We start from the raw sequence: 15,948 nt of genomic DNA, 5'->3' as shown, positions 1-15,948 counted from the left end.
GGAACAAGGACACTGTTGGGAACAGGGCTAGGGGCCATTTGTACGTTCTTTTGGCCATGAACCTATCTTCATTTTGCTAATGTCCTGATTCTGGGGGAAGTTAAGTTTAAAGATAATAGACTGATTTGATTTGTTTGGCTGAGAAAATTTCAAGGCGGGGTGGTGTTTAGGCTGGCCCTGATGAAGCAGCTGCCATTGATGGAGAGCTCAGCACCACTGTAAAAGAAGCCTTCCGCACTGCTGGTAGAGAGTGTGTCCTCAAAACTGACACAGCTGTGGCCACAGAGGCTCACAACCCTCAAGCTGCATGCGGAACTTGGCAACATCGTGTTATTCACAATTTATTGGTTTTGAAGTCATGAAAGACACAATGTTGAGGGGCTCATGTAGAGCAGCCAAGGCTAGGAACCATGGGGCAGGCATGGTGTTCCTGCTGGGCGGCCCTCAGAAGCCGTTTTGTAAAGCTGGGGAGATGAGCCTTAGTTGTGGTGGAGACTCCAGGAGATGGAGACATCTGCTAAGGAGAGCTGCAGGTCCGGAGCGGCACCTACTAAGCCTAGGAAACTGTGTGTGCTGGTAGCAGAGCTGGAGGGGTGGGGTGCCCAAGACCTTTGGAGTATCCCCAGGTGCTGGATGGGGAAGTGCAGGATTTACTATTGCAGTGCTCCTGAAATGCATTCATTCTCTCTGCTCTTGCCTGCAGCTGGGATGTTAGCTATTTGATGGTCCTGCCACTTATACTACCCTGCTGTAATGGACTATAACCTGGAACTATGAGCTAAGATAAACCTCCCCCCACCAGATGTTTTTTTTTTTTTTCTTCAGGTTATTTTATCACAGCATCAGGCATGAAGCTAGGGCAGCTGGCTTACTCTCCAGTTCAAGCACCTGCCTATAGCAACACCCTACCCTCCTGCGTGCCTGTGCCTCTCGGTTACCCCACTCTGTCTGCCACACTGGTGAGATGGCCAGATGGGGAGACCTTGGGGTGGAAATTATGCTTGTTTTTCCTTCTCCCTCCTGTGTGGCTTCACGTAGGAGGGAATAGGCATGGCTTTGTTAGATGACTCTAGTGTTGGCTTCTAACTGTCCCTCATCCGTCCAGGAGGCCATAAGTAGTTATTTTCTTTCTATGAGTAACTTCCTCAGTCACACCAGGGACACACTGATCAAGTGAATGAGTGTGTGAAAAGGACCTGTCCATGTCCAGGGTCTGGTAGATGTTTGGTGGGGCCCATAGGCTGCCCTGTCTCCTGAGAGGTCTCTCAGGTCCCTGTCCTGTTCTGGGGTAGCGGTGCTTGTCCCTGGCATGCCGTCACATGGCCTTGCTCTCCAGGTTGCTTCCTGTTTATCCTCCTCAGCCTAGACCTTGTGGCTGGTACCATGCTTGAGCCTGGCTGTGTAGGTTACCTGCGTGGATGCTCAGGCTGGTGTCCTGTGCATAGAAAGCCGGAGCCACGTCCTTTACCGTATTCAGTTGGTGTCCCTGCTGAATAAGAATGACCCAGGGCCTGAGCCCAGGAGCCATTTGAGTAGTGTCAGGTTGGTTGTTAGGGAAGAGGTAGCTTGAAGCTATGCGCGGCTCCAGAGCAGTTGAGAAGACTCTAAGGGAGGGGAGATGCTAGTCATTTCAGGAGACGGCTCCTTGTTGTAAGATGTACTGAACAAGTGGCCGTGGGCTTTGCTCCCTAGTCATTAGTGGGGCTGCTCATTGCCACCATGTGTGCCATGGCCAGGGTCAGGGGTCCCCGCATCTACTAGGGCATGCCTGTGGGTGTGCTTGTTGGGAACTCATGTAGGGAGGCCTCTGAGTAATGTACCACATGGTCCAGCCTGGGCACTGCCCTGTGGTCTGACAGTGCTGATGGTGCTTCCTGGGTAGAGCTTGTCTTTGGAATCTCTGGGACATCTTGGAGAACACCATTTCCCTCCACTTGTCACTGAGAACTCAACCTGCTGGCACCTTTGGACCCCAGCAAAGTATAAACAGCCAAATGGTGAGTTGAGTTTGGCCAGCAGTCATTGCCAAGGACCTAACGCTGTTTGGAGGTTGGTTCTGTCTCCTTTTTGGTCCTCAGGAGACTCTCTGTCTTGACCAGAAGCATCAGCAATGGAAGCCATTTACTCTCAGGGCTGTCTCAGAGCTGGTAGACAACTTAGAGCAAACACAAAACAAAATGGTTTCTTTTGCTGAGGAAAGCAAGCTTCCAAAGTCTCTGCCTTGAGCATTGGGAATGAAATCTGACCTTGCTGTTTAACCTGATTTCTACAACTGTTGGTTTCTAGACCTCTTTGTGACACGTGCAGCATCTGGACTTGATTTACTAACCTCTCGAGGGATTTGTTATAGCCCGGAAGTATGAGAGAACAGCTCACTGGCCCATGAGAATGCTCTGCTCTGAGGACATGGCCCCAGACCTCAGGGTGAGGGAGGGTTGTGAGAATATATGGGAAGGTGCATTGGAGAGCCTTCCTGACCTGCCTCTCCAGAGGGTATGAAGCTAAAAGTCATGTTCTTATAAACCATTTTCACTTTCCCATGTGTCCCTTCAGCCTTTGTCACTCTCTGGTGTAATTTTGGTGGAGAAATTTAATCCCTGCTCATTTTACTTACAGGATCTGTATGTTATGATGTAGGGTCATGGTGTTTCTGCTTTTGTCCTATTTCATTCTTATTGTTCATGTAGTGTGTTGTCACCTTTACTTTATAAGCTGTTCTATGAGTTTCTGACTTCTTGATCTAGGATCTCAATATGTATTAGGCTTTGAATGAGAATGCCTCCCATAGGCCCAAAACATATAGGCACTCACGGCTCATGTTTGATCATTTACTCATCACTGAGGTTGGAAGCCCCAGCCAGGCAGAGCTCAGCAGGGAGGTGGGGAAATGATGTTCTTGAACATGTCCCCAGATGCTGAGGACAGTCCTGCTGTGGGTGCTAACATTTGCTGTATATGATTCAGATTGTTTTATTTTTTTCAGGAGGAACATATAGCTGTAGCTGAATCTCACCCTTGTATCTTCCAGCCTGCTTCTTTAGGGTAGTCCTTGTCCCAGATGAGGAAGAAATTGGGTGTCCTGTATAATTTGTTTATTTTTACTTTCACTTTCATTTCACATATACATTACACATACACATTTCACACTTATTATGTGTGCTCCTCAGATTTTTGGCAACTTGACACAAGCTTAGTTTTCTGGGAAGAGGGGATTTCAGTTGAGATAATGCCTTTATCTGGTTGGCCTGTAGATGAGTTTGTGGGCCATTTTCTTGGTTAGCATGGATGTGGAAGGCCCTGGCCCATCATTGGCAGAGCCACTTCTGGGTGCATGGTTCTGGGCTGTATAAGAAACTCAGCTGAGCCAGCCCATCAGTAAACATCGATCCTCTATGGTCTCTGCTTCGGTTCTTGCCTCCAGGTTCCTGGCTTGATTTCCTGCCTGTCTTCCTTTGATGATGTGGGAATGGCAGTGAAATAATCCCTTTTTGTCCCAGGTTGCTTTTGGTCATGATATTTATCACTGCAATAGAGAGTAAACTAGGACATTGTGTTTTGTGTTAATAAGCATAGAAATGTTCTTTTATGTCATTTTGATACTTATGATGGTATTGAGATTTTCTGCTGCAGTGGATAGATGTAGGTCCCATTGGTTGTTTCAGGGGCTGTTCAGTGTTCTGTTATGGGCAGACCTCATTTATCCACTTCCCTCTGGAAGGTGGCCATTTGGCTCTCACATTGCCGCCTCAAACCTTACTTCAACCCAGGGTAGGAGGCAGCTGTTCATGATGGCTGGCAGGCTTTGGGTAGAAACTTGGGGGAATTTTCTCCATTTTTCAGTGTCCGGGAGAAGGGTAGTGAGAGGGGCGCCCACTCTTAGTGGGAACAGCCTTTTACTTGGGCCTTGTCTGTTCATTTCCCAGAGCTGGAGGAAAAGGCCCCGGGCCTGGTTTGTGCTCCCGTGACTTGCCTTGCAGCCTGTACCCTTTGCCAACCTCACTAGGCCCAGTTTACTGTCTGATCAAGAGGACTGAATTGGTGCTGATAGATTGAGGGTCTCCCTTTTAAGAAGGTCCTTTTAAGATGCTAGTTAAGCATTAAGAAATCAGGCCATGCCCCTGGCTTGTCAACTTGACAAGCTGGAAGGAGGGAATGTCAGTTGAGGAACTGCCCCATCAGATCGACCTGTAGGCAAATCTGTGGGGCATCTTCTTGATTAATGATTGATGTGAGGGCCCAGCCCACTGTGGGAGGTGCCACCCCTGGGCAGATGGTCCTGAGCTGTTTAAGAGGGCAAGCTGAGCAAGCCATGGGTAGTGAGCCCATAAACATTGCTCCTCTATAGCCTCTGCTTCAGTTCCTGCCTCAAGTTCCTGCCCTTCATGATGGACTGTAAGCTGTAAGATGAAACAAACCCTTTCTTCCCCTAATTGCTTTGGGTCATTGTGTTTATGATGGGAACAGAAGAGCAAACTAGTCCAGGCCCCCTGCAGCTTTCCATCTGGACAGAGTTATGGAGCTGTTTGTGTTTTGGCTTCATGGCTGCTACTTGATGGTCTAACCCAGTTGCTGGCTCCTCTGTGTTTCATGGAGTTGAACTTCTTGCCTCCCTGGAAACTAAATAAGAGTCAGAGATTTCCTTTGTTTGGAGAATTTCTCTGAATATTCTTCTCCAGGTCTCCCTGTGCCATCCTGTTTAACATGATTTGTCACATGATTGCTATCTTTCTTAATGAAGGCCCCTTTTAGGTATTAAAGGGAATCTTTTTTTTCCCCCTTTTAAGGCCTCATCATATTGTCTCCTATATAATGACTGTCTTTTTTTTTTTTTTTTAATACTTTTCCATCTCTAGGCCCAATGATGGCTTCCCTGGTCACAAGGTCCTCTCTCCTAGTGAAGCTCATTTCTGAAGGGTAACATCATGCCACATCCTTTCCTGAGCTAACCACTGAACTCTTTTTTTTTTTCTTTTCTCTGACAAGTGGCTGGCAAGGCATGCTGTATACACATTGCCCCTTTGATCTTGCCATTACATTTAGCCTCCAGCTGCTAGAAATGAGCCTTCAGAGGCTAGCTGGTCTTGGGGGGGGGACCTGGCTTGACAGAGGCAGTGATCTAGGGCTCTTCATAACCTGCTGTCTCCTTGCTAAGCCATAAAGCACCAGTGCTTAGCTAAATGGTCTGCTATCCTGTAGCTTGAGAGATGTGCTCAGAGTCCAGGGGCTTTAGGTCAATGCAGATTTATAACGATAGAGGGAAGCCTGGGGCTGCAGCCAGCCCTAAAGACAAGGGAATGCTGTTCTCCTTGATCACTGTGCAAGTACGTCCGATTTTTCTGCTCTCTAAAACCTAATAGCCAGCATCTGCTGTAGGCTCTGTATGTGCTGGTACTGTCAAGGAGCTTGGGTTTCCCAGTGAAGGGAAGAGGTCCATAGACAAAGAAAGTGTCCTGGCCTAATGGAACTTACATTCTGTGTGGGAGCAGATTCAGTGTGCTACTGAAAACTCCACACTGTTGCCCAAGAGAAACAGGGCCTCCACAGGGTTAGGCTTTATGTTATGACGGTTCTATGAAAAGCAGATGAATGAGCTATATAGTGTGTGGGCAGATCAGGAAGTGACGAGGGGTGTTAGCAGAGATAGGAAGGGTCAGGAGTGTGGAGGCCTTACGAGGGCTAACTGGGCAGGCAGAAGAGCCTCCCTGAGAGGTGGTGGTGGGCAGAGGGGCTGATCTGACCTCACAGTTAGGTGTAGAGCCCTAGCACTGGTCAGAAGCCTGTACCTACTCCTCACCGAAATGCTTTCTAGACCTCTTTGCCACCTTGCTCATTGACTCTGGGTGCTCCAGCATTTGCCAGTTGCCTTCTTGCAGGATGATTTCTGGGGCTGAGTTTGTCTCTACATGACTCCAACATGAGAGGCTCAGTTGCCACTTCCTTCTCAAGGTGACTAGGGTCCCCATACTAGAATTGTGAGGAGTGCTTTAAAGTGAATACACACAGCCTCATCCCAGATCCCGACTCTGACTCTGGATCAGCGCACACAATTTATAAGCTAGCCAGGCCCCCTTGTGTGAGCCTGTGGCTGCCGAAGCTGGGGAATCCTGGGGCAGCAGTTGAGGCTGGCAGGCTTGTTGGAGGCATATGTCCCCTGATGGTAGTTTTGCCTTCAGTTACTCACCCTCCCGAGACTTGTCTCAATTGGGTTGTACTTCTTGCCTCTGTCAAAAAAAAAAGGGGATGGGGGCGGGGTTCTGAGTATGAGGATAAAACCTGAATGGTGATAAAAGCTAAAATGCTGGGATCTTACTAGAAATGGCTGATGGTACAGGAGTGTGAGTGGAAGGGGTGGAGGGTGCAGACAGGTGTGCTGTCCTGATTGGACACATGTGACAGGACACAGGGACAGGGCTCTTGCTTTATACCTGTGAGTTAAGTGGGTCATGAGAACGGCTCTTTGAAATGTCTCTAGGAATTAGCTGAGTAGGCTTTGATTCTCTCCAGCTGCTTGCACTTCTGTCAGGCCGAGTTACATTCATGAAGGACATCTTGCAGAAGTGGGAAAAGTCACATGGGGGTTGGGTGCTCCCAGTATGCTACATTTCTTTTCTCATAAGACCTACTCATTTTTACCTTTTCCATTGGAAACTAACGGAGGCAGGGCTTCATTCCCTTATTGCAAGGGGCCTTTGTTTCCAGAGCTAAAGCCCAAGGTTGATGCCATAGTCTTTCTCACTGAACCCATGCTTACTGATTTGACTAGACTGATAGTCAGTAAGCCCCAGGGGTCCTCCTTTCCTCAGCAACCTGCCTGTGGGCTGTGACTGGCTAAGGTAAGTGGCTGAGCATACAGGATGGGATCTGTAACTTCTTTCAGTCTAGACAGGACACGGAAAGACCAGGTAGCTCTGGTCCCTGCAACACTGTCATGGGTCTGATATCTAGAGATAGCTCATGTCTGGAGGCTCTTGCTATGGAAAGGCATTCCAGCTCTACTGAAAGTGGCAGATACTGTCAAGCACCACTGTGTGCCTTCCAGGAATGAGTGAAAGTTGCCATGACTCCTGTTCTGCCGACATGTTAGGGTGTTGGGATATTTTGCTAGGGTAGCCAGGTGCCTAGGGCTGTTGAAGCCAGGATTGTGTTTTACTAATGACACCTCTGTATCTTGAGTCTCTGGAGGCATTGACCTCACACCACTGGTGGGATTCCAGCCCAAACTTGGTGCCTGTGACATGGTTAGTTTTTTTTTTTTATCAGCTACCACAAACCTATTCACACTTGGTAAGAATGAATCTCAATTGAGTTGCCATCATCCCATTGGCTGGTGGGCATGTCTGTTGACATAGAAGGGCCTAGCCCACTGTGGAAGGTACTAACCTAAGGGCACGTGGGCCTGGGCTGTGTAAGAGATGTGGCTGAGCAGTCCATGGCCAGCAGCCAGAGCGGAGCTTTCCCTTTTGATTGCTGTTTCAAGCTCCCATCTTGAGTTTCTGCCTTGGCTTCCCTTGATGATGGACTGTAACCTGCAAGATGAAATAAACCCTTTCCTCCCCACGTTGTTTTAAATCATGTGTTTCTCTCGGCAACAAGAAGCAAACTAGGATGTTTGCTTGTCCCTCGCTGGCAGACAGTTCTGTTGGTGGTGGGCTTGTTGGCAGAGTCTCGATGTTGCCACAGCATTGCTGGAGATGAAGCCCTGGGACAGTGGAGACACACGTCTCCTGCAGGCGGGGGTGCTGCCCTTGCAGTGGAGATGCTGTGCTGTCCTTTGCTCTTTTGTCATTTGGTTGGGGGAACCTCCTCACCCCACCTCTGGCTGACTGGCCCTGCTGCCTGCAGCTGCAGGAGCTGCTGCACTTCTGGCAACCTCAGGGATTCCTGGAAACCACGTCTTCCTGTGCTCAGGGCCAGCTCATTACCTGCCTCTTTGGCTTTGGGAGTGTGGCCATGTCTGGCTCCCAGTGGGCTTGTCATTCGATAAATGAGTTTTCCTCACTTCGGGGGTGGGGAGTACTTTAGGTACTCAGGGAATGTTTCCAGGATCTGTGGCCTGGCTCTTTTGGCATCTCTGTGCCAGTGAGATTGTCTGCTCCTGCCTGGCACTGGGTCATCTATGGCTGATTGCACCAGCTTCTGAGGCTGGAAGAATATACATGGAAGAATGAAGCCAGAGGACGCCCCCTTCCCCCCCCCCGAAAACCATCCTTCTAAGTTGTCTTCCTAGAGCCTCTTATGGTTTCCTCCATACCTACTTTATTTTGAACACACTCTTTGAGGACACTTAGTCTAAGAATACCTCGTCTTTGCTGAATTTATGTTTTTAACATTTACTAAAAATAAAAGGAGGCAAAGGGGCTTAACACAGATTTAGTTAATATTCTTGATAGAGGAATAACTGCGTAATTATTGGTGTGAAATATTGTTATGAATGAATCCTTTAAGGATCACCTGGTAGGAAATTAGTGAGTGGTTACAAATGTCTGATTATAGGCTCATTAGAAAACCAGCTGCCTTGATGCTGTGCCCTTGGTAAGTAAGTCCTGAGGCAGGGGCACTTCCAGGAGCTTCTTTTTGAGCTCAGAGTGGGCTCCATCCTGCATATGAGAGGTGGCAAGTGCCTGTGACAGCAGTCAGCGTGAAGGGTTTGAGGAAGAAGCTTTCCCGCTGAGTGTGGGTAATGCCTTGTAAGTAATAGGATTGGAAGCTTCAAGGTGTGCATGTGTAAATAAAGTGATACAGGTTACAAGTGGAGCCCTGATGTTAGTCTGCGTCCCTGTAAATCACAAGCTTGCTCTGGTGTAAAGCTTGCACTGACCCTCTTACTGGCTGTAACCAACAACTTTGCCCCCCCTCCCCCCTCCCCGGTTTCCTATGTCCTGTGGCAGTTCTTCCTGTAGGAGGTGCAGCCCTAAGCCTGCACTGGGGCCCACGCTGGGCTGGGGGCTTCTTGGGCTGGGGGCTCCATGGTGTCCAGGCTTGACGCTGTCGGAGCAGATCAGTCTGCAGACCTGCTTCCTGCCTGGGAGACTAGACATTTTGATTCACACTCGGTGTCTGTGGCTTGCTTCCTGCTGTATGAGTATATCCTTGAAATATATTCATTTTTCTTTAAGTGGATTCATTACCTGAAATATTCATTGGAGCGGGCTAAACAGTACTGCTCAAGGAACAAATGTACTGAGTCCAGTTTGTCCTCATAAATGTATTAATGCTGACGGGATGTAGTTGTTGCGGGGGAAGCTTGGGTGATGTGGGGCTGCTAGGGGAGGAAGCTGGCCGGGGCAGCACTTTGCCTCTCTAGGCGGGCCCTGTCCACATGCCTATCTTCTCTTCCCTCCCTCCCCACCCCCATGAGTGTGCCTGTTCCCTCTCTTTAATGAATGTGGAGATGTCTCATTCTTGAGAGCCCTGTTGTGTTTTCAGCGTCTTGTCTAATTCCAGCCGCTAGTGAGGTTTTGGAGGTGTGATGAGGGTGTACTGGGAAAGCTGTCACATGAGTGATGTCGGATCTCTGAGGAGAGAGGCAGGGGGTGGAACACAGACAGGGACAGGATGTGAGGCTAAGGGATGAGAGCAGCTTAGCAGCCACCGAGCTGGGTGCTTGTCCCCAGTCACCCTAGTGGCTACCACAAGGCTACGTTTTGCCTTTCTGTGTCACCCATGAGGCTCTTGTACAAAGTGTTGTTCCACAGATTATAAACCTGTGTCAACAGCCTGGCATGAATGTAGCCAGCTGTTAGAGGGCAGGGAACAGTCATAGCCAGTGAGTCCCATGTGAAATGGGGCACAGGAAGGGCCTGGAGGATCATGGGAGGTGGCGTGAAAGCTGCGAGGAAGGCTGGGAGAGGGAGTTCACACAGGGGGAGAGCCAGTAGAGGTTTACGAGGAGGACACGGGTCATGAAGGGCGGCTGATGGGGTGGAATAAGGGTTCAGTTCTGTCAGTCGTGAGGGCAGGTGGGGAGGCAACCAAGAGTCACCATTGCAGGCCTTGCAGGGGGATCTGGACCCGAGGGCAGTGAACTGGGGTTTTGAAGCTCAGAAGAGAGATACAAATTTGTGTTTTTGGAAAATGACAGTGAGGTATAACAGGATATTCTGGAGGGGATGAGGTTAACTGTGAGGGAAACCACAGGGCAGGGCTAGAGGCTACATGAGGTGTGGGAGACAGATGTAATTTGGGATTAGTGTTGGGAAATAGTAAGAATTGGCCTTGCTGAGAAGCTACAGAAAGAAAAGGCCAGAGGGAGGAAATGGCCAGAAAGGGATGAAGGAAAACAGCACCTTGGAAGCAAAATGTCAAGAATCTTAACAAAGCTTTTATAGGTAGGTGCAGGCTTTAAAATTGTACAAAGCTGACTCTAGAGAACGACAAGAACTGAAGTAATAAATGAAATTGGTTTGCTCGCTGTTTTGGGACAAGGTTCTGTTCTGCAACCGGTCTGGCCTGGCACCCACTGTGCAGTTCAGGCTGGCCTGGAACTTATAGTAATCCTTCTGCCTCAGCCCCTAGAGTGCTGGAACTCATAGGAGTGAGCTACCACTCCCGGTTACACTAAGCTCGGTCGTGTTCTAGAAAGTGAAGGAGACTAAGGACAGAAGTAAACATGAACTAAAAGTTTGGAGAGAAATAAGAAATATTAGAAATCTACAGCAAAAGTGGAAAAGCAGAAGCCGCTGGACTGGGAACCAATGCTGTAGGGCTGGGCACGATGACCAAAGGCTCTGGAGGTCCAGGGAGTGTGGCAGAATCCCTGAGCTGGGGAGAAGGGGAGAAGGTAAATGCAGTGAAGCTCACCTGTTTGAGAAGTTCTCAGGCAGTCCCCACCTCTGAGTTTTCTCTTGCTAGAGTGGCCACTATCAACACAAAGGGAGCTAGCTAGAAAGGAGCTGGGCCCACTCCTTGTCTTTCCTTCTGCAAGCCCACTGTCCTTTCCCTAACAGTGTTCTTACCAGCCTAGCCAGCCCTGGTGCTGCCTGGGCTCTGCTCCTTATTGCCCTTCCCCACTTCCTTTGCCCTCAGTCCTCTTAGCTCCTCTTGGCTCTGCCCCGTCTGTCTCTGCCTCCTGTGCTCAGGTGGCTGCTGATGGTTGGCTGACTGTTGGGCTTTTCCTGCTCCCACTCTAGGTCATCTTCCATGATGTTGCTGTGTTGACAGACAAGCTTTTTCCCATCGTGGAGGCCATGCAGAAGCACTTCAGTGCCGGCTCAGGGACCTACTACAGCGACTCCATCTTCTTCCTCTCAGTTGCCATGCACCAGATCATGCCCAAAGGTAACCTGGAGGGCCAGGAGCAATGGCCTTGGGGTGCCAGGCTCTTCTTGGGGTGTATGCACTTCTGGGCTCAGTATAGCTGGTGCCCTGCTTCTGAGGGAGGCGGGGTCCCAGGGGTCTCCATAGAGCCAGGTACTACTTTGTCTGCTTGCTTGATCTCCTCGTCCTGTGAATGACATGTGAATTGAGACTGTCATCTACCAAGTGGCAGAGTTAGAATTTGAAGTCATGCCTGTCTGATTTAGAGTCCTGCCTCTCCAGATAGCTTTCTCTCCCTTCAGGTGACCCAGATGAAAGCTCTCTGGGAATACCTAGTACAGGTGTGGCTCCTGTTCCCTTAGAGTCCAAGGTCAGGTGCTGGCCTCTGCTCTGCTACCAGCTGTGCACATGGCTCTGGCTCAGGTACCTGTGTCTCTAGGTCTGTCTCTTGCCTGTGAAATGAAGGGCTGAGCCAGTCAGTGAGCTGCTTCAGCCTGCCTGCTACAGATGCAGGGCCCGAAGGGATGCTCCACTGTTGGAGTAGTCCTGGACACGTTGGGACACGTTCTTTCTCCACCCAGCCTCTTGACTTTGACCCTGTTGTACTCCTAGATGCCGTCTCCCACGGCTCTCCCCATCTGCCAGGTAGCAGTGCCTGGCCCATCTGCCATCCTGCATCTGTGACTGCCTGTGACACCAAAGGACAGCAGATCAGGGAGAAGCATCCTGGCCTTGCTGAGTTTCCCTCCCTCCCTCCACCAGCAGGTCGCTGGGCTCTGTGTCAGTTTGTGTTTGTGTTTGCCTGTATCCAGTACAGGCAAAATGCAGCTCCTCTGGTTTGCAGGGAAGGAAGATGCCGTTACTCCAGCTCCCCAGCTATTCAGGAAGTGGGGCCGTGAATCCCAGAGGACCTGGGGATCTAGGTGACCCTAGATGCTGCTAGGATCCTCTCCCCTAGCTTAGCAAATGGAGACAGGCCATATGGGAAAGCTGCTCTGCCTCACAGAGATCTGGTATTGCCATGAGGCCATGTCTGCTGAAGAAGGCTTTACTAGGGCTTTGCTAGAAACCCAGTGTGGTGTATAGGCCATCTAGGCACTCCATGGCTGGTCAGGGCCTTTAAGGACATACAGGATGTGGAAGGAGCTCTTTTAGCTCAATTACCCCGTGTTCTCTTGGGTTCTTTAGCAAACGTTAATGTGCTTCCAGAGATTTATGCTTGCATGTGCCCAGGATTTCCTTGCTAAGAAGAGTCTAGGAGTTACTAAATCTCTGTAGTCATAAAGCCAGTAAGCAGGGCTGTGCTTCCTGCATCTCTGGGCTGTGTTCTTACAGGAAGCCTGGCCATGTTGCCACAGTCGAGTACAGCTAAGCAGGTGGTTTGGAATCCCTGCAGTTTCCGGAGGGACACTTTGTTTTCAGACATCACGAATGCCATCCTGAGTTGGTTCTTTATTGCCGTTCTTTGTGTTTATGTGTTCATCGTGACATTGTGTTTGTGCTTTGGTTGATGGCTTTGTTCCTGTTTAACTGCCATGCTCTTGCTATTTTGGTTAGGTTTAGTTTGTTTCCTGGGATTCTTTTTTCTTTTTTCCCTTCAGGAAAATGAGAATGGGGTGTATGGGGCCTGGGAGGTGGGGTTAAGCCTGTGTTTCCAGAGTCATGTATACGAACTTGGTGACCAGAGTTCCAGAGAGATGCCAGTTAAGTCTCTATGAACTGTCTTCCTTCCTTTCTGTTTGTAAAGGTCACCCCATGTACTTAAAGAACTTTTAAAATGTTGTTGTTGTTTTTTTTTTCTCATACTGGGGACCTCACCAGGTATTCTACCACTTGAGTTACACCCTTCTCTTCCTTTTTGATTTTGAAAGACTCATGTATAAAATATCTGAGAGCAGTAATAAAATAGAAAAAGTTATGCTTTCACAGCACGTGCTCTCAGCATCACTCATCCCTGCTATCTTCTGGTAGTTCCCCAACACATAGCATTTTAAAGATCTGGGCAAGGTAGCAGTTACACTGTGCATTCAGATCCATCTGACTCTTCTTGTATGTCAAGACATGAAACTGATTTCAACTCAGAAAACGAAAGCGAGAGTACCAGCCAAGCTGTTAATGCCAGGCCTCCCTATGCTGTGCGCAGTTACAGTCTTTTGAGGTTTCCCTAGCGGTCCATTAACTAGATGAAGCTTGGCTCACTTTATCCCCCTGTCCTGGGCTGGCTCGGTGCTTCTTTTTGACTTTTTAATATTGTGAATTATACTATGGCACATGTCCACATGCAGAAAGATTATCTTCTCTCCTTATGATTGTCCCCACATGATTTCTTCCGAAGGGTGGAATTACCAAGCCAAAGGTGATCCTTACAAAGCCAGGTGCATCAGCTCCCTGTGCCCTCAGGGCTGACTGCGCAGTTAGGGTCTGTGCTGTTTTCTAGGCCCAGGGTGTCTGAGTTCTCGTGGAGCTCAGGCATCTGTGTAGACTTCCAGTCAGCTGCTCTCCCACTTGACGGGAGGAAACTTGCCGAGTCTTGGTGAGCTAGGTCTCTCCTTTACTTCTATTCTAATGTCCAGACCTAAGTTCCACCTCATCTACCTATTCAGTCCCTTGTGGATTCTGACCTCCACCTATCTCCCCTGTTCTAATCCTGCAGAATGGCCTGGGTGGGATGGGGTGGGGAAAGCAACCCGTGTTCTGTGCACCAACTGTCCCCTTGAAGCAGTGTGAGGAAAACTCCATCTGCAGTGCCCCAGGAGGAGCAAAAGGGCAGGCCAGGCGTGCATGCTGGCTTCCGTTCTTCTCAGCCCTTGTTTTTCTTTTGCTTGCTCCAGCGGTCACATGTAGCTGGCTAGCCCATCCTGATGTTCACACTCGCTGTCCCTCCATGTACCTGTGACCACTCTCTGCTCCTCACTCAACCTCAGGGCTTTTCTCTCTTTCTGTCCATGTGTTAGTTTTGTCACCATTGAAAGCATCTAATGCAATAACAACTGAAATATGTGCCTGACTGGAGCTGCAGGGAGCTCAGCTCAGCTCCTTTGGGCTCTCCAGTGTCTCTGTCCCACGTGGCTCTGAGGAGCCATCAGCTCTGGGTGAGTGGCTGCATGATTTGTAGCGTGACAAGGTTTCCTTGGGTGGGGCAGGCAGATATTAGACAGCCTTCATGTGGTCAGAGGCCCCAGGAACCTCTCCTGGTCCAACACATACCCCTGGAAGGCACTCCTGCCCTCGGTCCGTAGGTGTCATTAGCCTTTGCTAATGGTCTGCTGTTTTCTAAGTCAAACAGCACTCCTCTGCCTTAGGGAGGCCTTCCAGACCTGCCTGAGTGGGGCAAGTGGTGTGTTCTAGCAACCATGGCAGATGGCGTGAAGGTCTGCCAGTTCTAAGGGTTTCAGAAGATGATGAGTGACGCAATTTGTGGGAAAGTTTCATGGAGGAGGTGATACTTGAGGATGGTAAAGTTTTACCATCATGGTAGTGACAGTGAGTGGGTTAGGCAGACATGGCAGTCAGGAAGGCTGGAGGTTGTTTTGGAAATGAGCATACTGTTTATGTTTGAAGAAAGCATCTGGACACTTGCTGGACAGTGGTGAAAGGGGGGAGGAAAACTGTTGAGGGTGGGAGAGGATTGGCCGCCTGTTAGGGGGCTTGGCCCTGGATGTAGGAGACAGACAGCCTTTAGGGCCTTCTTGATAAAGAAGGATCTGACTGGCTTTGTGCATTAGGAAAGCTGACATTCTTCGAGGGACAGATGCTGGGATCTAACTGCATTCCTTTCTGTGTCTGTGGCTGGGCACTGTGGGGAGTGGTGAGACCCATGGGGCCTGCCTGGTGTCAGCAGCAGACCACCTAGCAGGGGTGTGCAATGGCTGCTAGAGGGTGTTTGCATATGGGTACATGGCTTCTTTAGGAGTACCTGTGCAGTCATGGATAACGACAAAAGCACCCGTGAGACCTGACTGCTCCTGATACATGCTCTCTATTGCCACAGCTCTCAGGCCTGGAGGGCTTTTGCCACTGTCTGCCTTGGAAACATTTATTTTTTTTATAAATTTTTTATTACAATTTATTCACTTTGTATCCTAGCTGTAGCCCCCACCCTCGTTCCCTCCCAATCCTGCCCTCCCTCATCTCCTCCCATGCCCCTTCCCCAGTCCACTGATAGGGGAGGACCTTCCTCCCCTTCCATCTGACTCCAGCCTATCAGGTCTCATCTGGACTGTCTTTCATAGTCTTCCTCTGTGACCTGGTAAGGCTGGCCCTCATCCTCAGGGGGAGGTGATCAAAGAGCCAGACAGCAGCTTTATTCGGAATAGCCAGAATCTGGAAACAACCCAGATGTCCCTCAATTGAGGAATATATACGGGAATTGTGGTACATTTACACAATGGAATACTACTCAGCAATTAAAAACAAGGAAATCATGAAATTTGCAGGTGAATGGTGGGAACTAGAAAAGATCATCCTGAGTTAAGTATCCCAGAAGCATGAAGATACACATGGTATATACTCACTTATAGGTGGATATTAGATATGTAATATAGGATAATCATACTAAAATCTGTACACCTAAAGAAACTAAGCAAGGAGGACGACCCTGGGTAAAATGCTCAATCCTCATTCAGAAAGGCAAACGGGATGGACATCAGAAGAAGGTGAAAACGAGGAACAAGACAGGAGCCTACCACAGAG

The 15,948-nt window shown here is 49.2% G+C and overlaps 1 protein-coding gene across 3 annotated transcripts in view; it reads left to right on the top strand.

The window, feature by feature from the left end:
- Positions 1–15,948, top strand: part of Xxylt1 (xyloside xylosyltransferase 1) — a 172,272-nt gene that overhangs the window by 16,073 nt on the left and 140,251 nt on the right. For all 3 annotated transcript variants that reach the window (XM_060370188.1, XM_021651229.2, XM_021651230.2), the window contains exon 2: positions 11,130–11,277. In XM_060370188.1, the coding sequence (XP_060226171.1) occupies positions 11,130–11,277 (148 nt within the window). The remainder of the gene's footprint in view (positions 1–11,129; positions 11,278–15,948) is intronic.

Source organism: Meriones unguiculatus, chromosome 17, assembly GCF_030254825.1.
Source record: "Meriones unguiculatus strain TT.TT164.6M chromosome 17, Bangor_MerUng_6.1, whole genome shotgun sequence".
In the NCBI taxonomy this organism is placed as follows: Eukaryota; Metazoa; Chordata; class Mammalia; order Rodentia; family Muridae; genus Meriones; species Meriones unguiculatus.
This window is presented reverse-complemented; position numbering and strand designations above follow the sequence as displayed.